The 25,707-nt window shown below is 38.1% G+C and overlaps 1 protein-coding gene across 3 annotated transcripts; it reads right to left on the bottom strand.

Moving 5' to 3' along the window:
• Positions 1–2,910: 2,910 nt before the first annotated feature.
• SPDL1 (spindle apparatus coiled-coil protein 1) lies at positions 2,911–25,707 on the bottom strand. 3 transcript variants are annotated; one of them, XM_074838636.1, is made up of 13 exons: positions 25,659–25,707; positions 23,685–23,732; positions 21,749–21,924; positions 19,411–19,587; positions 18,926–19,120; positions 18,478–18,627; positions 17,740–17,838; positions 16,763–16,873; positions 14,006–14,146; positions 12,368–12,477; positions 10,998–11,185; positions 9,734–10,079; positions 2,911–3,782 (listed from the first exon to the last, which is right to left on the bottom strand). In XM_074838636.1, exons 3-13 carry the CDS (start codon positions 21,905–21,907, stop codon positions 3,632–3,634), a joined length of 1,827 nt encoding a protein of 608 aa, XP_074694737.1. In that variant the 5' UTR covers positions 21,908–21,924; positions 23,685–23,732; positions 25,659–25,707; the 3' UTR covers positions 2,911–3,631. The 3 variants fall into 3 exon arrangements, with proteins under 3 accessions (XP_074694737.1, XP_074694735.1, XP_074694736.1); XM_074838634.1 differs by lacking the exon at positions 2,911–3,782 and having other exon boundaries at positions 8,822–10,079; XM_074838635.1 differs by lacking the exons at positions 2,911–3,782; positions 25,659–25,707 and having other exon boundaries at positions 8,822–10,079; positions 23,685–23,815.

Below are 25,707 nucleotides of genomic sequence, written 5' to 3'. Positions count from 1 at the left end.
AATAATAGTTATGCTCTTTTTCAGTGGAGGCTTTTATTCCAAGTATTTGTTGGTTTATTTGTGTAATTGCCATTCCACATTACTAGTCCACAGAAAAGAGACAGAATAATTAATCACTCACGTGCCCTACCATCTTTTCCTTAAGTTTTTTTCTAGGCAGAAGGTCTTTAACAGGCAAGCAGAAGATTCCTTGCTTCCACAAAAGATAAAAATCTTTCTGCTTAGGGAACTCACAGGCAGAACTTACCTTTTTGGGGGTTGAGGAGCAGCAGCAGCAGCGGGGACAGGATTCTTGGTTCCTCTAATATTGTGTCGCAGTTTAACCCCAGCTGGCAACTAAGCCCTGCACAGCCGCTCGCTCACTCCCCCACAGTGGGATGGGGGAGACAATCGGAAGAGTAAAAGTGAGAAAACTCATGGGTTGAGCTAAAGACAGTTTAATAAGTAAAGCAAAAGCCATGCATGCAAGCAAAGCAAACCAAGGAATTCATTCACCACTTCCCATGGCAGGCAAGTGATCAGCCATCTCCAGGAGAGCAGGGCTCCATCGTGTGTAATGGTGACTTGGGAAGACAAACGCTGTGAACATCCCCCTGTCCTCCTTCTTCCCCCAGCTTTACACACTGGGCATGACACCGTGTGGTCTGGGACATCCCAGTTGGGGTCAGCTGTCCCGGCTGTGTCCCCTCCCAGCTCCTTGTGCCCCCCAGCCTGCTCATCGGTGGGCTGGGGTGAGAGGCAGGAAAGGCCTTGACTCTGTGCAAGCTCTGCTCAGCAGCAACTACAACATCCCCGTGTTACCAACACTGTTCTCAGCACAAATCCAAAACACAGCCCCATGCTAGCTACTGGGAAGAAAATTAACTCTAGCCCAGCCAAAACCAGCACATATTGCTATCAATTCCAGAAAACAAATCTTGTACAATGCTGACTACCTAATGATCAATTTTTAGCTATGCTGATTTCCATTATACAGAAGAATTTAAGCAGAATACAGCAGTTGCATTTAACTTCTATCATATGCCAAGATCTGTGAGCATAGTGGCAAGAAAGCAACAGATGCAACAAAACAGAAGGAAAAAAGAAAATACGCAAAATATTTTCATGTTCTTAAAGACAATACTTTAAGTATGTTATGGTGCAAGAAAGCCTCAGTTCCAGACATCTTCCCCCACCTGCTAGTTATAATTCTGCAAAAGATTTGTAAGCATGCAAGTATTACCTAAGATGCTAATGACTACATACTCAAAATAAACTACAGCAGTCCAGGTAAAGCAGTAGTATTTGGGGGTAACTAGTTAACCCTAATCAGTTTTATTCATTTGTTGAAATGACATCCCAGTTTTGTTTGTAGCATTAATTAATAAGTTGTTTCCATTTAAACAAAAAATTCCTAAGTGTCATATGCCAAGTAGCTCAACATGTAATTGTCTCAGTAGACAATCAACAGTTCAGTACTCCCATTTAAAGTACATGCAGCCGATGTCAAGTACCAAATGTTCTTAATTGTGTACATTAGTTGTCTTATGCTGTTGGCATCTCAGTGTACAGTGACAGCGAAACCTAAACCATTTGCATAAAAAAAGGTTTTCTTCTAACATTCTGTAGCATTAAAAGCATGATTTCTTCCATGTAGTACTATTTAAGTTCACATGTGTAGTCGACATCGAGAAGAGTAAGATTTCATGGATATATGTTCGCTTCCTCTAGTACCACAAAATATCTTCACAAGAAATAAGATATTCTCAGTTTGTGTAGACTTCATTAGTAAGACACTTAAGGATTTGGATAGTAAATTTCTTAGATGAAGTGATACAACTAGATTCTGGTTGTATCATGTAAATGATGCATGGATTTATGATTATTTTGTTCAACAATAGCAGTAACAGCCGCCAGGCTGTGCCTAAATTTAACTACGGAGAAACGGGCTGATAACAAGTTCAAACTGCATTGGAAAGTGACAAGCCACATCTGCTCTTTTAAGTTTACTTTCCCACATCTTTAGTCACTTCTGCTGTCACTCAAAGTGTTACAGTTTAATGTTTCTTGAAATGAGTGATGAGCTAAAGCCACCCACATGCACAGTCACAGTTACCAAAATTCCAGGCATCGCTTCTCAACTGGCACAACTGTAAACGAGCATATCCAAACAGTTGTCTTAGACAAGTACATTCAACAGATTCATAAAGACACATATAGGTAGCAATTGCTCCAAGAGCTACCTACAAAGTTTTATGCAAGAGATGGTCCTGCCCCCCACCGCAAGCCTGTAACAAACGCCACAGTGTTTCTACAGATGACGACTTCTCTCGAGACACTGGATTTGTAAGGTACCTTTGTACATTATCTGGAAGCGTTCTGGGGGTGGTGGTGGGAGAATTGCAGTCAGCATCACTGCTACAGTGCAAGCTGCCAAAGGAAACGGCGACTGGACTAAAGCTAGAATACACCAAATACAACAGTTTATACAGCGTGTTCACTTTTCCTATCTTCATGCTGACTAGCACCATCTGACACAAACTGGAAGTTGCATCTCTTTACACAGCAAGGCATGTCAGGAGTCCTGGAGTCCAAAGCACCAATGGAAGTTAACATACAGCAGATCAAGTCATCACATCTAAAACCCACTGGGTTGTAAGATCCTCCCCCGAGATATTTTTTCATAATGGATTTAAACGGAGAAGTCTTAAAGAGCTTTCACCATAACTACTTTTACTTAGGAAGTGGCTAACCCGTTCACTAGAGGGAGCTTAAACTGCAGTGTAGAGTCAAATGAAATTATCTTAAACTTCCACATAAATGCTGAACTAGCATAAATGTTCTCAGAATTATTCTGGATAAAGCATCACCAGAAAGTTACAGGAACTTAGGATTTGTCTCATAAGAACATGATGACACAGAGCACATGCATTACAATTTCTTAGCTTTTATTGAGTGGTACTTTTTTTTTAAACAAAACCTTTCTGCAAAATACTGCACCTCTTAATCAAAATATGGACAGCTTTAGAGGTATGTTTTGTCTCAAATGCAATATAGACTACAGTTTGAAAGGAAGAAAAAGATTTACTTTAATTATTAGTATAAATACAAGAATTTATAGAGTTTCAAAAGAATACTATCCCACAAAATGCATAAAAAGATTCACATGTACCTTGGCAATCAGGTCAGTCTGCAAGTTGAACGATTGCACATTAGGGGTGAAAAATATGTTAAGAATTCTGAATCCAGGAACTGGAAGAAATTCAGGAGCACATGACTTAGTTGAGCTGTGCATGAACACTGGCTAGTCTGTCTTGCTCAGGGTTGACCCCGTCTTATTGTATAATAAAACTTCTGTACAAGTACTTATCTTTCAGAATTGCACTGTGCTTCAAACAAACAACAATTAACACATTTAGAGACTTAGCCAAGACTAAAGACAAGGCAACGCTCCAGGTCACATTGCCAGGGCACTTAACAGGTGCGCTCTGGGAAGTTATCAAAAGTGCAACTCATTAATACTCCTCATAAAACAAGGCAGATCAATGCCTAAGTTAGGAACCTGTACATTTACGTGTGACATAAGTTTACTCAGTGTTTCCTGCTGAAGCAGGATTCCAAATTGTTCAGGCTGCTTCCAGAAATGCAGGTTTTATTGCTGAGCACATTGCGTTTCAGAAGTTGGCTTAGAAGATACATACAACGTTGTATATTTTTTCTTTTGTGTTTTCTTCTCAGTCATGATTTTATTTTCTTTCTTATCTTCTTTTTCCGTAGTTTCAAATCTGGATTCAGCTGTTAACCTACAGGCAAAGCAACCATTCTAAATACATATTTAGTTAATAAATAACAGGGCTAAAATAAGAGTTTTACACAAAATCAACAAGTGAACTGGCATACAACACCATCCATATGCAAAGACAAAGCAAGCAGAGTTTAAAATTAAAATGAGACAAAATAAAGCATTTTTATATCCACCCTATTCACATTTCATGACTTAAAGTACGGCCTTCCCACCCCCCACAAACCTTTATTTGCTGAAACATTTGGTAAAAAAGGTTATTGAGTGGCACTGGTTGGGATCAGCCTTTAAGAAAAACCAAAACATTTACTGTGCCATGCACATAAAGGAGATCAAGTCCACAAAAACACAACTCCAAATGGAGAGTCCCAGAAACATAATGAAGTCAAGCATTTTGCTTTACCACCATCAAAAAAAAAAAAAAAAGGACTACACTTAAAGCAATATACTCATTTCCAACCTAGTTCTGCACTACTACTGCCTTTATCTTAATGTCTGAATACCTGAAAAGATGTTGCTGGAAAAAAAAATTATTTTCCAGTTCTGAGCGACATCATTTGTCTACTGACATGTTTTAATTCTGCTATGAATGTAAATGGGAATAAAACTGCCACACTGCTGTTAAAAAGGTAAGTTAAAAACAAGATTTAGACATCTGAGCACAATCAGATGCTCTGATTATTTAAGAATTACTTAAAGATACTTAAACATGTCATTAGAACAAATGGATAAATAGTGGTATTTACTCAACCAAATCACCCACAACCAATTGACTGTTACACATGATTATTTCCACAGCAAAACAAATTATGGAAAATGAAGCTGCAAATTAAACATCACTTTACATACCAACACAAATTCTATGCTGATTCATCCCATCTGTTAAAACAACTCTCTAGTGACCTTGTGGATTTCTAGTGGTCTCAAGAGCCTCCAGTGACCAACCCACCACAATCTACAGCTGCTTTCAATGATGGTTTTCCAAACAAGAATAGCTGCTACCCAGTTGTTAGAGATTTATTTGTAACATAGATACAGCTGAAGATGAGGACTATGAAAGGAGCCACAAAAGAAGTCACAGCCCTACCCCCCACTATCTTTACAGACAAATATAAGCTATTCTATCCATTGCAAGCAATCTGCACATTATTTCCTCCAGGCACTGTCTCAATAGACTATGCAGAAATATGCTTCGCTGTGCATCTCCCCGCGGTCCAGCGTTTGCTCCACCATTTGCTTTGTAGCAAGTGCACACCTGTAACTCTGATGGCTAACCATTTTTTGTCCAGTCAGCTTTCCCCCAACCGCCCTCCATTTTACATGTGCTGCTACTTGGAAGTAGCCAAATCATTAAGTGGTTACAACAAGAACCAATTATTCAGGGAAGGATAAAAAGTACATTACTAGTAATCATCTTATGGTTAGTGTTTAGTCTGCAGTTCAGTCTGTGCTCCCCTAGCAGCTGCCATTGGGGATGGATAGCTTGTGCCTGTGCAACTGTTCCTATGGTAGGATCTCTTCATTTGTCCCTCCACTCTTCTGCCTTAAAACAACCTCTGCCCAAGGCCACAAAAATCAGTACTCTATAGAGGCCAAAATTTCCAATAAGAATTCCCTGTAAAGATACAGAACAAAGCAACAACTCAAATCAAAAAGTCAAATAAAAATTGAATTGACTTAAATTATGTTCCAAAGCAGCACAACTGGATTTATACAAAACACTCCCCTTTTACTTTGTTACGATATAGTGTAAGAACTCTGGAAATCAAATTCACATCAGAAACATCACATTGTTTCATAGGAGTAAACAGCTATTAGAATTAGTTATTTCAAGAAAAAAACCCCATCTTTTTATGCTTCAAATGCACACCAAAATGTTTGTGCAAGTCAGCATAAAGGAAGCTAACTTCCTCAGACTAGAACTATGTTAATAAATACCTCGAGTAATTTATCCAAGGACTGACACTGACTTATGAAGATGAAATGAATAATCCATTTCATGTTAGTAAACTACACTTTTAAGTTAGTTACAGCTTTTATCTGGATCAGCAATACACTGCTATAATTCATTTCACTTACGAATATCTTAGTTTATGGCAGTGAGGTATTCAGAAATGCCTGAAGATTCAAATAATTGAGCTTTAATGTGACAATGAACAGACAATTCAGGCAAATAATTTTTTCCTCTTTCATTCTTAGTATCTTACAGTTGGCCTGCAAATGCTTCAGGACTGATTGTTCTACAATCTATCAGTTGTTGTACCATATTTTCATTACCCTACTGAATTAAATTTTTTTTAAAAATAACACATTTTACTACTGTGTAGTGGATCATGTCTGCAGGCTGCTACATACAACAAGAAAAGGGACAGGTGAATGAGTTAACAGATTCCAAAGTTAACAGTTGAGAATCATGTTCTGAAATTAAGTCTCATGGAGTTCAAAACTCAGCCAGCCCCTTTTCAAATTCTTTTCTACCAACCTTTGTGATAATGAAGAAGCAGCAGAGACAAGGTGTTATGAACTAACTGCAACCCCCATTCCCCATCCCCCCTGTGCCACTTGGTGAGGAGGAGGTAGAAGTGGGAGATGAAGGAGTGAAGTTGAGCCTGGGAAGAAGGGTTGGGGGGTAGAGGAAAGGTGGTTTTCTTTCTTTCTCACTGTTCCACTATTTTTAATTGGCAATGAGTTGATCTTGCCCAAGTCAAATCTGTTTTGCCTGTGACTAATTAATCCCTGTCTTTATCTCAACCCACAAGCTTTTGCCATCTTATTTCTCCCCCATCCTGTTGGAGAGGGGGAGCAAGAGCAGTTGAGTGGGCACCTGGCAGCAAGCCAGAAGTGATCCACCACAGCCCCCAGGACCAGTCCTTGGAGCATTGCCATATTGCATGAAGTGCTAGCACAGGGAGATGGACTGATCAGAAAGAAGAGATGACAGTTAATCACTTCCACTTAAAAAAAAATGCTCGTGAAACTCTGACATGATTCTATCAAGCTTTGACTCTGTAGACTCCTAAAACAAGACGTAATGGGGGTTCCTTCTACCCATTTAAGGAAGATCAACTAGTCTTATCAGATGGAGTTTTACATCTTATCAGATGTAGCCATGCCTAAAACCCCAAGGAGAGTATTAGTGATCTGAATCTCCTGCTGAGCCAAATGGCTACAGGCACTTGAACAAAGTCCAAATGAGGCAGATTTGGTGTATGTAATCCAAATAAATAATTTAAAGAACAAATAAGCTCTTAGGTACACAAGCCCTTCTTTAGATCAAACTAAAGCAAACAACGTCAAATCTATAGGCAAATTAAGCTGGGCAGCAAGGGCTGGATTTGGCTATTTAGTTTCAGAAGTAAAGAACAGCACTTCAGTACAGAAGTGTATCTTCTTACTGACTGCTTGGCCTAACAAAAGATATCACTACCTATAACTTTTGTGTTGCCTGAATTACAATAGCAATTAACAAGTAATATTATTCACTTAAATATTTAAATCTTTAGTCTCAACTAGTATGTTCTCAACATCACATACCATAATCTAATCAGTACCATCACCTAATGAAGTATTCCAATGTTTACTTGCTCTAAACTTTTCTAAAGAGACACACTGAACATATGTACATGTTATTAGTTCTAAGTTATCTAGCTTTACCTTGCTAAACCACATCAGCAGGCAAGACTCTTCGAATAAGCAAATTTGTCACCCATACAAGTACATACAGATCACTTCTGACCACCTCTTCATCACCTCCTAAACTGAGACAACAAAGCTTTTCAAACACCATTTTCTAGAAATGAAGTTTGCAATCCTTTCACAGTTACTGTGGCTCTTTTCACAGCCATGTTCCATGGACCAATGATGACAGAGCTAGACTAATTATTGCACAAGAACTACATCAATTACAAAAATAACCCCAACGACCACAAATAGCCTTTTCATCCAGAGCACCACATTTTACTTAACACAAGATGAAACGCTGACAGTTAGCCACCAGGCACGTGCCCATTTTTTCCTCCCCCAAACTCTCCATTTTCAGGTCCACATTCCTGCTCCGGTTGTCGATATTTTTTGTGCCTTTGCATTTACCTCTACTCCCACACAGGGTTTGGCCACATCCGTCACAGAACAGTCCAGAGATTCTTTGAGTGTTTAAAAACCCAACTTCTCAAATACTCAGATTTTATCACTACTTCCTATTTCATAAGAAATTGTAACAGATCAGGGTTAAGGAAAGCCTCGATGTTATCTTAATAACATCATTATTTGGGGATTTAGCAGTTCATTAACGCAATCAGAATCATGAACAACACCTTCTGCCTGGATTTGCCTTTTAGAGGTTCATACCACCACTGAAAACAACTTAAAAGCTTATATGGAGTTTTGTGGTGATTTTTTTGTTGTTGTGTTGGTGGTTTTCATTTTTTAAAATCTACTGATTTATGTTTTGATCCTTATTTGAACCAACAGCAATGGGTGCAAGATTAAAACCCTCCCTCTGAACTACAACTTCATCTTCCTCTTCCACTTTTTCCACTCGCTCTGCTTTCGAACATAAACTCCACAAAATAATTTCCTCTCCTCACCCTCTCTCCAGTAGGTTTAGCCCTTCAATTCACACAAACCATTTCCAACAACTTCCTTTTTGGCAGACACTGCATCTTCCTTTCCAAAAGAAATATGAGGAAATATGTTAAACTTTTCACACCCAGGTTACATGCTATCTGTTTCTTTATGTGTACAGAACACTGTCGAAACACAACACCATCACTAAATCATCCAATCTTTCCTCCCAACTTTCACCACCCACGTTTGACCTCCCTGATCTTTCCTCCTCAGTAAGACCCCCTGCATATTTTGACATTGCTACTTAAACTGCTATTTCTGCCATATTCTTTCCAGACTCTTTCAGAAAACTGTACTGTTTGGTTACTTTACATCTGTTAATTGTATCCAATGCAATCTTGAATAATTGATCCAAGGGTCAAAACATCAATCCCATTACTTCTGAATGCCATTAATTTTGGACATACTGCAGATTTCCCTGTGTTAGGCCTTCCTCCATCTTTGAAGCTCCTGTCATTCTAGATTCAAGAAACTATTTTTACTAGCAGACATAGCAATCTGTAAGCAAAAAACATCTAGACTATTCCAAATTTTTTTTCTCCCCCCAAACACTCAAACATGTGTTTACGAAGATTATGAATATGAACAGAAGACAACAGCATCAGCTGGAAAACAAAAAAACAGCTTTCCTTTTACCAAGATCAAAAGGTTGGTGTTAATTACTGTTTAAAGTTACTTTGTCATGTATCAAAAAGTAACTTAAGTTCTCAGTTCAAGGGAAAAACTTCATCTTAATTTAGCAGTTATGTTTCTAGTTATCATGCATCCAGATTACAGAAGTCAAACGTCTGACAACAGACAGCATAATTGCATTGTTTGAGATAATAGAGAATTAAGTTCTGTTAACCCAATTCAGGTTAAGAATTACTTAATTTAAATAATTTCTAGGCTTTTAGCTAAATCTGAAAGTCGATGAGGGCTGAAGTTCAGTATAAAACTGAAGCATGATACCTAGTGCCTTCGTTACTTTGACACATAACACAGGTGTGTGGCAGTTTTGAAAGGACCAAGAGAAGTCCTGTTTGTGAAGTTAGAGCAAACTGAGTGAGCTGTCATGCTATCTGCACACCACAAACATTTCCAAGTAATAGCAAAGTTATTTCAAAAAGATTGTTACAGCCTCAAGAGTCTTTCTCATTAGTCATCATTTTAGTCTTTCTAAAAGGTATTGAGAGGTTCAACGTAGGCAGCCGGAGCTGAGGAATTACACTGCATGCAACACTGAGGAAATAGATAAAGAAGTGGATAGCACAGTTCATGCAGCGAAAGAAAAGAGAGGCAGGTCTGTGCTGATTGCCTTGGCCACAGACAGACGCTGACACTGACCTGGGGGCAGCTGAAATCAAGGAATTACTTCCACTTCTGCTATACGAAGTGAAGACATCATGATTCTCATCTTTAATTTTAACCCTTTTTCTCTCTCTTTCAGGTTCAACTACTTTTTGCATTGCTTGAAGAGCTGTATTTATCGGTGGTACTTCAAGAGCATGTTTTTTTGGAGAAACATCACTTCGCTCCACGTTCTTGGAAGTCATCTTTGTTTCTTCCTTACTTGGCAATTGAGTAAGAGCAGCTTCTTTTACTGAAGTGTTTTTGCTGTCCAAGTATTCACAAGTAGTGTCCACTGGAATCTTCTCCCTCTTCTTTTTATTTTTAATGCCTTTAAGTAATTCTAAGAAAAAAGGAATATACTTTCTGTGCACAGTGGAGCTGGAGTTAACTTGTCCACCAACATGTTCACAATAAAACTAATAAAGAACATTTCACATGACTGAAGACCTCGGAATAACTCTTAATAATTGACAACTTGTGTCTCTTAAAGAATGTCCCTTCATATAATTTGTTACCAGCAAGTAAGCATCCCAATATAAGTGAGCTTGAAAAAAGACAAAGCCTTTCTCCCCATCCACTCTACCTTTTTACCAAGGCTTTTAATTAGATGCTCTGAACTACAAGAATATGCTCAATTATTTTATTTCCATTTTGGAGCCTGCTGAGGTAAGCTTCCACAACTAAGATTTTAAAATTAAATCCTTGGGGTACAGACAAGTACCAACCCAATTTGCCCATCTGGTTCCCCATTCATCTTCCTCCACAGCCTACAGCTCCCTTGTTTCTGCACATACCCAGCTATCAGCTGTTTTTCAGGTGGGCCTCTGCTGTCAAAACTTAATCCATATTAATTTGAGCTACTGAACAGTTTTTCATCTACATGCTCTGCACTCATTACAAAGCTTGCATCTGCTGCCTACATTCAGAAAGCTGGTACCTCTCATCAGCTGAGAGATCCTGCTACCATTATGAAAAGCACCTCCTGAGAATTTGTTCCCACCTACTTCACTATGGTGATCTAGCTATACTCTATAAAGCCTCTGAACACTGTAATTTGTACTCTTTAGTCTTCTGAAATTAGTGTTAGTACACACATTGAAGTAAGATCCTCAAGCAAGGTAGGGCTTAACTATTTCAGTTCAGCAGTTTTTGGACCAAGTTATTATCAAAAAAGCAGCCATTTAAACATTACTTTATATCTGGAACTAACCCAATGACCAGATACTTATTTTTTTCCATATGGAAAAGCAGTATTTACCTTCAGGTTCGTATTTCATTTTTAGTTCATCCAGCATCACTCGCAAGTTCATATTCTCACTCTGACAAGCTTGCAAATGCCTCTCATTTGTGAAGAGTTTCCTTTCAACTTCCAGAACCCTTTGGCTCTCATACAGAGCTTTCATCCTCTGCAAGGATAGTTCGTTTTTCAAGGTTTCAGTTTCCTTGCTGGGTGGAAGGAAAATTATACAGTCACTCAGACTTGGTTTCTTTTGTGTTTGGGTTTTTTTTTTGTTTTTTTGTTTGTTTGTTTTGTTTTTTTGGTTTGGTTTTTTTTTTTTTTTTAGTAAAGCAGCAGATACAAAGTCAACTAAGCCTTCAGCAACTTGACATAAAATTTGTATTTATCTCTGCTAGGAAATGAAAGAGACCTCCTCCAGTACAATGGAAGTTTTCACTTAAACTTGACCTAGAACAGCAAGTTTAGTTACCAGACACAAAATGCTTGTTAAAAAAAAAAAATAATCAAGCTGTATGCTGAACAACACACACAAGCATTTTAGAAACCTTCCCTAACCTACAAATTCACTATTTCATTCAGGTTTTTCTAGCCTGCTTATAAGTTAATATATTAACTACTTCTATAACTGACAAAACAAGCTTTACACAGAAGTGTTACTTTAAGTGACCAACACAAAAATAACGATAATACTCAGTGCATGTCCTTGCCTCTGTTTCAGAGGCCATTAGCTTCCACATCGTAAGCACTGAATCCCCATTCCTCAGCAATCCTAATGTACACTTTCATCGTGCCAGTTTCTCATAATAGCAACAATGGTGAGGTGACAGACTTCACAGCAGACCATTGCCTCCTGGTGGAAGTGCAATTACTTTCATCCGAGGGCTTAAAAACAGTCCTGAGCCCCAAACACTATGGACTCTCTAATTAATAGATACGGAATTCACTAGCTGAAGAACACTTCTCAACTAAATAGTCCACTAAAACATTTCAATGTTATCATCTGGCCCTTTATAGAAGGGAAACAAATATATACAGCCTATAGACTTTAAGAAGATTTATATGGTTCCCTTACAGGTTAATTTTTAATATATATTTTAAAATTTCTCAGTTACCTTGTATCTAGGAGTATTAACAACATTTCTAGAAGAAAGCAACAATAATATAAAATAGTTCTGCTGCTGTCTTTCGCAATAATAAATAAAATGACAAACAAAACAACTCTCGGTCCTGTAACAAAGATAGGATGGTTCCACTGCCTTGAAAAATGAGACAATGAGCCTATTTGCACATTCATACAAACAGTAACAAAAAACAGAGAATAAAAACAAGTAGCTAGAAGATAACCAGATTAAAACCAATTTCTAGGCCTCAGATCATTGAGTACCTACTTTGAGTTGTCAAGTTTCATTTGCAGTAAATCTGCATAGTAACCATCTTCAGACTCTCCTCCTTTTGCGCTACTAGCAGCTCTGGATTCTTCCATATTCTCATATAAAGTCTGATAAAGAAAAAATGTCAGGTTGTCAAATAGTGACTGTTTGGAAGCACATTAGCTTAGTTCTTAGGCGAAATTTTCCATGCATTTCTACAGAGAAGCCTCATCATAGAAGCCTTCAAACATACAAGAGAGCTCATTTGCTCCGAGTACTTCCTCATTTGTTACAAATGTCAAATAGCACTGAAACTGATAGTTCTCTCTCATTCACTGGAAGAAATAAAAAAGCAAGTTATCTCAACTCCAGAAGGTTTTCAAATAGCACTGCAGAACAGCTATCTTCCTTTTTACTTGACAATATAGGTAATTTAATTAACCCACGGGGAATTTGTTTCAGCCTTTACTTCTAGGCTTCATCAGCTGGACCCCAAAAGAATACATGCCATGTTAATCATAGCCAATCAATTACCTCTTTTAGATGAGAAAGTTGGTTCACAGTAAAGATGCCATAAATGTAGTAAACTTTCTATAAAATACATCAGTAACATGTGACATTCTGGGGTTTTTGTTTTGTGGTTTTTTCTGAACAAGCAGTTCTCAGATTTATTACTGTCCCACAGATCTCACAGGCTTCTGTCAGTCACTGACTACAGATACTTTTGATGGTTACCCGAATCAATCATTTAACTTCCTGACACTGCTTATTTATGGCATAGAAACAAAACTAAACACCGCTCAAGCTTATACATGACAAAACTGGTAAAGCAATCAAGCTGCCTCAACTGCTTACTAAAATGGGTCAAGCCTAGCTTTATGCCACTCTGGTTAAATGCAGAATAGAGGATGCCATCCTGGAAAGCATAATCCTAATGCATAAGCTAATACACCTAAGTTTACATTCCAAAGCTGTGATAAGAAAGGGCCAAACAAGTCCATAAGTATCTAAGAAAGGCTGCAGTTTTTCAGACTGTGTACACACAAACATCAGTAATATCACAATAGTGCATGCAGGTGTTCTCACATACTTCTCAACTTCCAAAATATTGACAGAATGCTATCAAGCTGCATAAGTGGACTAAAGAAATAGCTTTATAAGGATGATTAAGCAATTCAGTTTTTCTAGAAGAACATGCTTCAACTGCAAAGTTAAGACACATTAAGGAAATAAATATCTAAGAAATCCCAAATAGCTGAGACTAAGAAGTGATAAAGCCTAAGTACATGCAGTAAAAATGTGAAATGGTTATGTCTTCCAAGAGAAAAATCAGATGTTATAGCTCAGTAACTTTGACCAAATAAATGAATTTAAACACTACAGGTAATTACATAAAATACAAAGGCGCTACACACAGGAACCCAGAAAATACTGTTTCTCCAAACCGGGGGTTGCATGGTATAGAATTTTCTGCTTCTCTGAACATCAGAAATATGTTCTCCAGCTGTAAAAATGGAACTTTGGTCAAATAAAGGTATGAGTAGCCTTTGGATCCTTTTTCAAACCTGAGCATGGACTTCAGCTAGTTTACATAATTCTTATTCTCATGTTTTACCTTCTGATTATGACTTTTCCACTTCATTACAGACCACATACCTTAAATTTTTCTAGTTGCCTCACTTTCATAAGAAGATCTTCTATCTCACCATTCTTTTGTTCTAACATCGACTGTAAGCGTTCCAGCTGCTCAAATTCTGCCTGAGAGCCTTTCATCTGTAGCAGCGTAGCCATCTGCAGCTGGTGGGGAAAAAAAAAAAAATTGTCTTTAAAACAAATACTGGGTTAAGTGACTGAAAATCTCAGCCTCTTACCCAGAACAGTTAGGGTACTCAAGCCTTGTAATTCTAATCCTGAATATAGAAGCACACTGGATGCTTTAACTCAGTAGTCTTCACAACATAGTCTTCACAATTATCACCATAGGTTGACAGTAAATATCTTTAGGACAGCTGAAAACTTAGTTAACAGAGTAGTCCTAAGGTGTCATATCTTTGTCCATATTGACTAAAGAACCTATAAAAACACACTGTCAAGGACACACACAACATTTCACAAACCATAAACACCAAGTCAGTCAGCTAAAACCAAGCTACAGTCCAGGCTTGTTTATCAGAACTAAACTGCATCTATAAAGAACTTGGCAAAAAACACTCTAGCTCATTAATGAGTTTAAAATTCCTTTTTTGCCGTTCTGATTCTGAGTTATAAACAAGTCTGCCTTCTGTAATATTAATCCAAGAACTTCAGCTTCTTCTACTCCTTCAGTGGAACACATCCTTTCAAGCAAAGGAACACCTTTTGTCAGTACAAAAGGAAAAGTTTATCAAAGAAAAGTCTTGCACTTATGCAGATTTTCCTGATGCTGTTAACATAATATCACAGCATGAGGGCCTTAACACATGCAGTTAAAAGTGACACATCAGACTTCTGAACAACTCGAGAAATAATATGAAATGCAATAACATCAAGACCTAGCAGGGTGTTAGTGATAACTGTAACATTTTTACCAGTCTAGTCAGCATGGATAATATAACACTGTAGGACACTTGGAGACATCACAGGGAAAGGATCAACTGAAACAAACTAGACCACAGATTAACAGAGAAAGTGAGAGAAGAGCATTTACCCTACAGGATCTCCTAGGTCAAGTAAAGGATATGGATAATTTTGTACACAAAATAGAGCTAAAGAAAGAGTCAATCACCTCTTCTTCATAGCTTCTACAGGACATAATTTTAATCCCTACTGGCTGACTAGAACTATCCTTACGTTTCCCAAGCATGCAGACATCCAACTTTTTTCCCTTTCACTTAAAAGCCCACTTGCTAACTGTCAGAATTGCAAATTGAAGTTGATCTACATAAAAACAAAGAACAGAAACATTAAGAAACTGGAATGGATACTGTGGGCTAGGGAAAATACACCAGACATGGTAAAGCTTTCACAGGAGTACTGCTTACATTCTGTTCAGGAGTCAGAACTTCAGAAGTCATCAGTAAATACGACATTCAGACATTCTGACAACTAAAGCTGCAACAACAGTTAACTATACTGTGGCAATCAGCTGCCTAACTAAGAGCTCAGTTAACTATAGATTGAGCTTTAACACACTGCATCAGAATGCAACACAAAGCAGAGAGGATCCTAACAGAGATCTAAGATGGCAGCTTAAGCAAAACAGCTGTCCTAAGAAACTATCTATCTCCAATATTGTTACTGAAAGAAATTTTATGGGGACATACGAGTCCATATTGAAGTTCTAAATAAAAACATTAAGTAGTAGAACGGATACCAATTTGCCTCAGTTCTGGCTGAAAATCTTCAGGATTAGGAATGTTTCTTATACCAATCAGTATGCCTGACTTACCCCTACATTACAAGTAGAAAGTTTCTGAAGAAACTGATCCTATTCAATCATTTTACTCACTCAAATCTTTAGCTCTCAAGGTCAGATTTTAGTAAAGGAGAATTCCTTTGCTGCATCAGTAGTTCTTTTCTTGTCCTTTAAGAAAGTTGTTTCAATTACTTTCAACCTGCTTCTCCACAAAAGCTCAGTAACGCAAACCTGTATCTTCAGTGTTACCCATTATCATCACTCTATGTTTGAGCACTCTCCTCAAACTGCATAATCAAGTATTTAATGAAAATGTTAAGGATCCGTTCTTGTGTTGGAAAATAAGACCAACATGAAAACAGGGGCAGTTTTGCAGCAACCCCTTTACATTATCTTGTAGATCAGCTTTTGCTAACTAGTTGTCAGCAGTATTAAGATGTGCCCATCCTATAGAAGTGTAGTCTAAATCAAATAGTTATGACAGAAGTTATGACTTATTCTTGCCCTAAAGATAGGGAAAAGCAAGAAAAACATTGACAAACAAGAACATGAAAGCAACCCAGAGGGAAAAAAAAAAACCACAAACAGTGTGGTCAGAGGACACCATACAAGCCTGCCCTTTTCTTTACATTCATTCCTGACAACCACAGTTAATACACAAGTAAATGATTCATGTAGTATGAGAATTAGATAAGAAAAGCAATTGTCAAGACAAATTGAATGCTAGTTTGACTGACAGGAGTTGTGTTTTACCCATTTAACAACTACTGCCAAAGTAAGCAAACACAGTGCTTTCAGTGTAACTGGGAGTTCTAGGATAAATAGTAGCTAAAAAAATGCTGATGTACCGTAGAAGTCAAATAGCACAATGACATCTCACTTCGTTTTTTCTCCCATTTTCCTCCCCCCAGACTACTGTATCATATTTTAAAAGATAATCAAATCTCTTAGCCTGTGTACTAAAGCATTGCCTTATCAGACCCCAAGGAAATCCTGAAGTATTACAGTAATGGTCATACCTTCATTCTTTGCAATTGTTCTCTAGTGAATGCATGTTGTTTTTGTAGTGACTGATATTTTATTTTCACACTGATCAGCTGTCGTTCCATTTCTGCCCTACGGTCCTCCACCTACAGAACATTGTTAACAATTATTACTATGACAATTATAACATTTGTGTCAGTTGGATGATGAGTTTTACAAGATGTTGCCTAGCAACTGACCTTGGTTCTACAAATACTGTTTTTCCAGCCACAGTACTTGAAAATATGTGCCACTCACTACCTCTCAGATAAAAGTGAGCAGACAGTGCTGTAGCAGCTGAAGTCCAATCAGTAAAGTACAACAGATTTTTCTTTTATTCTTTTGATATCAAAATAAAGTTACATTCCATACGCTTCAGTGTTGCTGTAGAATTATTTTGTCCACTGGCATCAGAACAAATATTTTAAAAAATTTAACTGTGTACAATTGAACCCATTCCCTGGGTGTTGTCGGAAAACAAAATAAACTTCCTATGCATTTAGCAGCAGCGGAACTCTTGATTCAAAAACCAATTCAAAGACCCTCCCAAATGCTCAAACACCCAGCCATTTTCAGCATGTTTTTAGAAGACAGCTTTTATCAGCATCTTTTAATATTTCACATGCTATCTTCTGCACTGAAGACGACTTACCAGCTGAACAAAACTACTTAAAGCTAAGAGCTGCAGACAGAACTGTTATGAACCCTCACTCCCATCTTCTATCTTGATAGCCAGGTAACTTTAAGAGATTCCATTAAATTTACTATCCTCAACTTCAGAGTGTGCATAAAAACTGTCTTCCACAGGTCAGTTCCTACGAAGTTCAACACTGAAGTAGTATTTGAGGAATAGATTCATGCTGGCCAGATCAGGTACAGATACTCTAATTTTTTCAATGCAATAAGAAATAAAACTTAGGAAGTATTTCTTCTCTCCTCTGTATATTCTCAGGTATCTGTGGCATAATTGTACCTCAGCAAAGAGCGAATTGCCTTTACTTGTAGGGTCCAAAGATTGTTGCACTGCATGATCCAGCTGAACCTGAAGCTCCTGATTAGCTTCACGAGCTTTCTAGGTTAAAGCAAAGAGGATGTTAGTCATTTAAGCAACTGACGTACCACATATGAATTTTATCAGATAGTTTCACCTCCTTTTAATTTCCTGTGCCTTTAGCACAGATTATATGGTACTGCAGTACTTAACTACACATAAGTTCTAGTCAGTAAGAGACAATCAATTTTGTTTCACTAAAAGGCCTAATATTCCACTTGTTCTTCAGGACAAGAGCACACCTAAAACCTTTAAAGGAAAACGTTTATCAACTGGATTAATGGTATTGAGACTATTAGCTTTGCTGTGCTATTTAGTCACAAATTCTCTACTTCCCAGTACAAAACTTTCCAAGGAGTTCAATAGGAACTTTAAATAAAAATGAGAAGTGAGAAGGTCCTGTTATGAGGCAGTGTGCTGCAGTGCAAAGGATCTCCACACACAGCCTTTCACAGGATGCCAATAGAGAGTATTTAGCAACAGACAATACCAAAGATGACTAGCCAATACCCTTTTTTTAAACTCTGTCTTCTCTTTTTCCCTCCCTCCCTCCCTCAGAACTCCTCTCTCAAAACTCCTCGTATTTCACTGAAAAGCTAGCATCACAACTTGTGGAATTCAGGGATTATCTACCACTATTGAATAAAATTAGGAGAATACCTGTAACGCATTACAGTAAGAAACAACTTCTTTTTCCCTCTCTTCTTTTTCTCCCTGTAGACGCTCCAGCTGATTACGTAAGTTACTGTTTATGAGTTCTAATTGTTCTTTACTGTACTGCAGTTCATTCAGCTTTTCTTCAACATTGGCCTAAACAAAAAAAAAAAATCAAATAGGAAATAAAAAATTTAAAACAATTTGAAGAAAAGCAGGCCCAAATGAACTGGTTTGTTGGTAGTAATTACTTTTAACACAAAATATTATCTTCACGAAGAGGTTGTATTAAAGTCTAGTTAAGGCTACAATTTTCTTCTGTGCGTATTGTTTTACTAGTAAGTCAGTCATAAAGCAGCAATATACAGAAAATATTTAAAATGAAATGAGCAAAAGTGCAGAATTTTATCTTCAACTAGCCTACATTCCTAACGATTAAGTACTAATCACAGACCTTCACACTTTCAAGCTCAGTGAGTTCTATCTGAAGATTCAGCATTTCTGAAGACATGGTCTCATGTACACGTTCAGACATCATATGTATTTCTTCTGATTTGGCAGAAATTATTTCCTTCTGATGATCCACTTTGTGTCTCAGTTGTTTCTCTGACAGTCGGGTTTCATCTAGTTCTGCTTTCAGGTTCTCCAACTTAAAGACAGTTGACATCTCAGTAGCACCATTTTACAGTAAATTCTTGAAAACAACAATACTTTTATCTCTGTTCTAATTACAGAAAATGTCTTAGAAACACAAAAGTAAACTTTGAAATTTATTGCAATTCACAATGTAACTATGCAGATGTTTGTTAAAAACCAACCAAACAAGCTCCTACATATTATAACTATTTACTAGATTTGTTTTGGTAGTAAGTGTGCAATTACAAGTTAAATACACATTCTTTAAAATGCTACGTTTTAGCTGTGTATTAGTTGCCAAACCTTGTTTTTAAGGTCACTGATTTCTTGTCCATAGACTCTGTCAAGCTGTTCTTTCTGTTTATCCAGTTGCATGTTTTGCTGCTGCTTAAGGGAATCACATTCAAAACTCAAGCTTTCCAGCATTCGATTCTTAAGTTCAATTTCTCTCTGAAGAGAGTATTTCTCTTGTTCAAATTTCTGAAAGAAATAACATACTAATAAATCTACATGTAATATTTATAAATGCTTGGGGAACAATGCACTAAATACAGGCTCAGAACCAAGACACTAAATGCCTAAAATTTGTAACTCATTCAACCTTTTGTTAAAGTCCCAGTTACGAAATTGTCATACCCATGTTTCAAAAAAATAATTAAAAAACAACCAACCCACCCCCCCACCCCCAAACTGCTCTTATTATTTGGTTGCATAATACTCTCTTCATGGAAGCTGTATTTCTTTGCACCCAACATGAAGGATGTGGGCATCTTTTCTGCAAGTGCAACAAAGAAATTCAGCAAGAGCTTACACGTCCTTTCTACCACCATGCAACCTGATTATATTACAAAATTGTAATCCAATTCCATCAAGTGTTCCTGTACTGTGGAACAGCCAGGTTCAATGTTTGGTAAAGACATCTAAATTGTCTACTGTTTTGTAATAAATCCCATCAACCCTTCCAGAGTGAAGAATGACTTTTTAATCAGCTTCCCTCTATGCCTAATTGTATATGTTTGCTAATTATAACAGGCAGTTTCATTTTACTCTTCCATTAAGCTAGCAATTAAGAAGAAAAAAATTTAAAAGGAGAGCCTTGAAAGCAGAATAGGTAAATACCAAGACCATATCAGTCTTAAGATGTAGATTTTTTTTTTTAATATAATAACTCTTAACACACAAATCAGAATCTTAAAACGAACATAAAACTAAAAGCTGTCAGGTGTGAAATTGACCTCTGTGGACTAGACACCAGCTTATCAAGGACAGGCTTAGCTCTCAAATATACAGGACAAGAGCTGTAACTTAAAGATAAAGACACTGCATCGAAAAGGGTGGGGAGTGCACTGCTGGCCAAAGCCAAGAAAGGCAAAAATCTAGCCTATGTCTACAGAGACTTTTACAGAAGCATGCACTGATTCTTCTGAAAGACTCTTGTGCCTACCGTTAAAACTTACACCTGTGTTCATGGTAATTGCTTTGGCTCTCAGATTCCAAAGAAAAGAATCACATATTCAAAAGTTCAAAAGAATCTGTTGGATAACCACAGTTCCCACACAAGATGTTATTCTACTGTACGGAAGCACACAATTCCTTCCCTCTGCCCTTGGAATCTAAGTTACTAATTGAGCTGGTTCACACAAGCTCATAACGTTGCTCCAGCCTATAACACAGGATTACAACTTATGGGTGCAGCTTCAAAACGTAGTAGCCACCATCTCAGGTTGTCTGCAGAAAAGGATGGCTCTTGCCCTGCCTTCCTAATCACTTGTGCTTTCCAGCTGCCTCTCTTGCCCTAACCTTACCAAGAGCAAAGTGACCAAAGTTATTAGGGTTCATTCAGAATAGCAGGGCACTACAACTCCCCAGCTGGTAAAAAAAACCAAACCAAACCAAAAAACACCCACACAAAACAAAACCACAAACATTTTAGCTCTATCACAAGAGAAGGGATGGATGCACAGGCAGAAACATACTAAATTAAGAGAAATAGTATATATGAAGCACGGGCTGACCAAAAAAAAATAATCAAAATTAAAAGTGTTTATGAAAAGTGGAAGAGATTTTCCTGATGGGAATTTTCTTGCACAATTACTAGGAAAACTGGTCAACTAAATAATACCTCTATATTTCAACACTCCACCATTGTCTTTTCTGAGCTGTAAAGTAATGTACTAATAAATTCAGAATCCCGTGGTATTTAGAATATGTGAAAGCTTCACTACAGAAGAAATCAATTTTACAGTCTTGCTGCTAGCATTCTTTTTACAGCATTGAGCAACACAAAGCTTGCAGGTACAGCATAACATGAATGAATTGCTAAACATACCCAAAATACATACTCTAAACAGATTTACTTTAGCACTTAGTATTCATTTTACATTAAAGGCAATTAATCCTACACAGTATTTAACACTTGATGCATAATTACCTACGAAACCCTGTCCCAGTTAGATAAAATTATGTTCAATATCTTACAGCAGAGATAAAAAGCCCTCTCTACAAATACTTAAACTAAAAAAGGTTTATTAAAATTAATCTAGACTCTAAAAGACATTTAAAATACCTGTGACATTCAAACAGTTAAAATAAAACAAAGTTCTTGACTGCTCATTTTTTTACTCAAAGTTTAAAACATCACCTCAGTTTTCTCGGTCAATTCACGGCGTGTTTGATCCAACTGATTTTGAACTTCACTTTGGGACTCCAATAAATGCAAGCCATACTGTGCTGCCTTTCTTCGCTCATTTTCTGCCTCCTTGAGTTGATGTCTAAGACTCAAAATGGTCTCTGTTTCCATTTTTCTTCCTTTTGTTACTTCAATATTGCAAACACAAAATGATTTAAAAATATACTGCAATAAATTACAGTGGTTAATCTGAAAGAAGTTACTGTATTTCCTTCCTTAATCAGGATACAAGGATATACTTTTGCATTAATACAAGACACAAAGAGGATAGCTCATGAGCAAACAATCCTGTGAACAGTAAAATAATAACTATTTCTCCATAAATTTAGTTAACATCTTATTCCTGACTATGTCTTAAGTAAGAGCACGCAGCAAAACAAGTCCAGCGTACCCAGCCCTGTTTCCTAGCACACTTGGAACCAGAGTTAATCTAGTACATAGCAATCTCACCATATGCAAGAGAAGGCTAGGAAACAACCTTGTAAAAACACTTTTATGCCTATGGCTGACAGTATTTTCTATGGTATTATAAGTAAAGCCACACTGAGTATAGCATTTCTTGTGCACACAAATAACATTTCAGATTCATGTAGGCAGCTGTATTAGCAGCATAGTTTACTCCTAATAACATTAGGGGATACAGAAACTGATAAAGGTCACTGAAGACAAGAGTCAGAAATAGAAACCCCGTTAAAATATATGAAATTATTTATTTATTTTTAGGGCTTAATGGGGTCTTTCATGACTGTTTTCCACTTGAAATTTAAGTCACTGCAGGTAAGCTATTTGTTAATAACTCTTTGTCATGTTTCAGAAAATTAATCCATTTCTATCTTCATATCATAACAGAAGACACAAGGTGAATTTTGCAAAAAAGTTAGTCAAAATAAATCCAAATAAAATATTTAAAAAATTAAAAATCTAGTCAAACTAACAGCATAAGTTTGTATGACTGCTTGCTCCCACACCTACTAAATCAGCACACTGAAAAAACATCCTATTAAGACCACAAACGCTAAGCAACTCAGGCTTCCAAACAACATAAGCCAAGGGCTCTCTCAAAAAGTATGCAGTAACAATGATATACAACTGCAAAAAAATCTGCAGTTGATTTTTCAAAGCCAGTGTTCATAATTTTTATATAATTTCAAGATTAATGTAATTCTTCATTGAAGATCTTATTCCGTGCTTTTTCTTTTTACAATTTAGTCATTGCCATTTCTTACTGGAACATATATTATTCTTATGAATGTTACCGAGATGCTGGTCTTAATCATGAGCAAATTTCACAGCTCAATACAGGAGCAACTATTTTTAAGTCATTATTGTAATATACAGCCTTCACTTTTTTCCCCTAACTAGCTTCCTATAAAAGAAAACACACAGAAGTACATCATGCAAAGACTGTGCTAATTCCTTTCAGAGGTACAAGATAGAAATTATCAAATTCTGTTTTTCATGTTTTCCACCACTTGCTGTTATTCAAGTTTAACACATACAAAAAGACTGCCCAGCCAGGCTCTGAAATATCAGTTTTTGACATCTGACCATTGCAATGTTGGAAATATTAGTTTTGAACAATTATGCCAAAATAAACCAATGAAAGACAGGAATTTTGCATAGCTATAACTATTACTAGTGCAAGGACACATACACTGTGTACAATTTAATAACAAAATGTTTAACAGTAGGATGTATCACTACAAGCATATAGGCAACCACTCCTGGCATGCATTTGCGTTAGTAAAGGGGATGAATTAATCCTTATTCACTTCATAAATAGAATTTTTAAAATAGCTTTATTTTCTGATCAAACAGCAGAATAGAGGCAACACAGCAATTTGTTTCTAGCTTACCAAATTATATTTGAGTTACATTTTTAACTCACCTTCAGAAGTCCATTGAAGTCTTTCTTAACCTTATTCTTGCACTCCACCTTTAGAAGAAAAAAAAAAAGCAACAGTTGTCTAGTCTGGATGAGTATAAACTGCCATTATAGCACAGTCCTTAGTAGCAGTCCTTTTCTGAAAAGGCTTAATGCCTGTGGCTGTCTCATGAAAATGCAGATCACAAGCTAAAATCCCACAGAAATGCAAATCTTATTCAAATCTCAGTTGAGGCAGCTGTCAGATAGTTTAGAAACAGCCAGATCAGGCAATGCTGCCAAAGGATAGATGCTCTGCAATTGGCCTGTGGGGCAAGTAAACAGACTACCCCCAGGGTCACCTTCTTCTAGCACACATATAAATTTTAAGGATAGTTTGGGGATTTTTGTCTTTGTCCCTCCTACTTCTTCTCTTTTGCCTGCTGTCCAGTGGTTTCACCTACAAGATCTTTGAGCTCTTAATAAATCATTTACTGGATAACATAAAAAAGGATTTTAGGCTTTTCTTTAGTTTTATAGCTGAAGCATAGAAGAAATGAGAAACAGTTTTCCTAGTCACACACTCCTTGCTATTAGGGAAAACAGCAAGCCTGCTTTTCGGAGCACAGACATCCTCAACTTCCCATTGTCAATTTTGTATTAAGTTAATCAGACAAGTCCAGATAGCTTTGTTCATAAAGCTGTATTGTTACATGAGGAAGTAACTGCCTGCAATTTAATATTTTATGCGAGATGAAGTAACCTCCACTGAAAATAATGTTTTAAGATAAATAGGTCGTAAGGTAAGCAGGTAAGAGGGGAAATAACATAAATCAGTCTCCATTTATTCTACCAAGTTACAAGGTAGTTACTTTTGGCTGATAATCTTCAAACGTTTTGTGATGGATTCTGTACTGAGGGCTCCAGACCTTGATTATTCAACCATTTAAGTACTCCTTGATAAAAATAATAGGATAGGAGATAAAAAGGTACTCTCCTGGCATGCAAACTTCTTTCTCCCACTCTATAACTGCTCTTCTAGTTAAACTGCTATTTCCAAAGGCCATATGCCAAAGCCATCTATGTCGATCTATTCAGAAGTACCTACACAGTTCTGTGATCACTACCATAATTGGCAAGATAATTTCTCTCCCTTAAGCCCCTTACGATTCAATTCACTTAAACAGATCCATCTCTTCACCTACCAAGTTGCACACTCAAGCTGAAATATTTTCAGGGCTAATCGCCTTCCACAAAACACATTCTTGGCTGGGTAAGTATTACAGAGAACAGAAAAAAACCAGACTCCAGCCTGATCTTTCAGTCACTACGAAGCACTGGGCAAACCAGCACCTGGGTCTGTCGGCACTTTGCTTCAGCAGTGCGGTGCAGTTTTATCTGCTCTTCCCTTCAGGAGGTGCCCCTGTTGCAGCTGAGGCCGGTCCCTCCGGGCATTGCCCGCGTGCTGCCTGCGCCCTCCCCACCCCCTGCAGACCCCCACAACCGACGACCGGCCCCAGGCCGCTCACGGGACATCGGCGGCCGGTGTCGCAGGGGTAACTGACCGGCGCTAACAGGGGGGTTTCTCTGTCGCAGGAAAACACCCCCGGCCCCTATCGTAACGCCAACGGGCAGAGAAGGCGTGAGGGGAGGGGGAGAGAGCTCCCCCCGCCTCCCCCTGACGCAGCATCTCCGGGGGCGGCAGGAGCGAAAGAAGCCTTTCCCACTTACAGCAACAGGGGAAAGCGCCGGCAACGCGACCCCGGCGAAGGGAAGAGCCCAGAGGCCGCAGCGACCACGGCACGAAAGGAGAGGAGAGACGGGCAGGAGCCCCGCTCCCCCCGCCCCGAGTCCTCGACCCCGCAGCCCCGCCGCTCGGGACCGCCCTTCTGCGGGCAAGGAGCACCGAAGAGCCGGCAGGAGCCCGGCAGAGAGGAAAGGCGGCCCTGAGCGCACTCCTCCGCCCCTGGCCGCGGCCGTGCTCCCACTCCGCGCTACCTGGGCCCGCGGCCGCCGCTCCCACAGTTCAAACTCGCCTCCGCGCCGC

Source organism: Strix aluco, chromosome 13 (genome assembly GCF_031877795.1).
Source record: "Strix aluco isolate bStrAlu1 chromosome 13, bStrAlu1.hap1, whole genome shotgun sequence".
Taxonomy (NCBI): Eukaryota; Metazoa; Chordata; class Aves; order Strigiformes; family Strigidae; genus Strix; species Strix aluco.
Note: the sequence above shows the minus strand (reverse complement) of the source record. Positions and strands in the feature narration are given on the sequence as shown.

Excerpts from the sequence above, each read along its gene's own strand:
- SPDL1 (XM_074838634.1), bottom strand. The coding sequence starts at position 21,907 with ATGGAAACAGAGACCATTTTGAGTCTTAGACATCAACTCAAGGAGGCA. Across the intron at positions 16,874-17,739 it reads GCAATTCGCTCTTTGCTGAG|GTGGAGGACCGTAGGGCAGA; the intron begins GTACAATTATGC and ends AATGTTCTGTAG. Across the intron at positions 10,080-10,997 it reads AATGAAATACGAACCTGAAG|AATTACTTAAAGGCATTAAA; the intron begins GTAAATACTGCT and ends CTTTTTTCTTAG.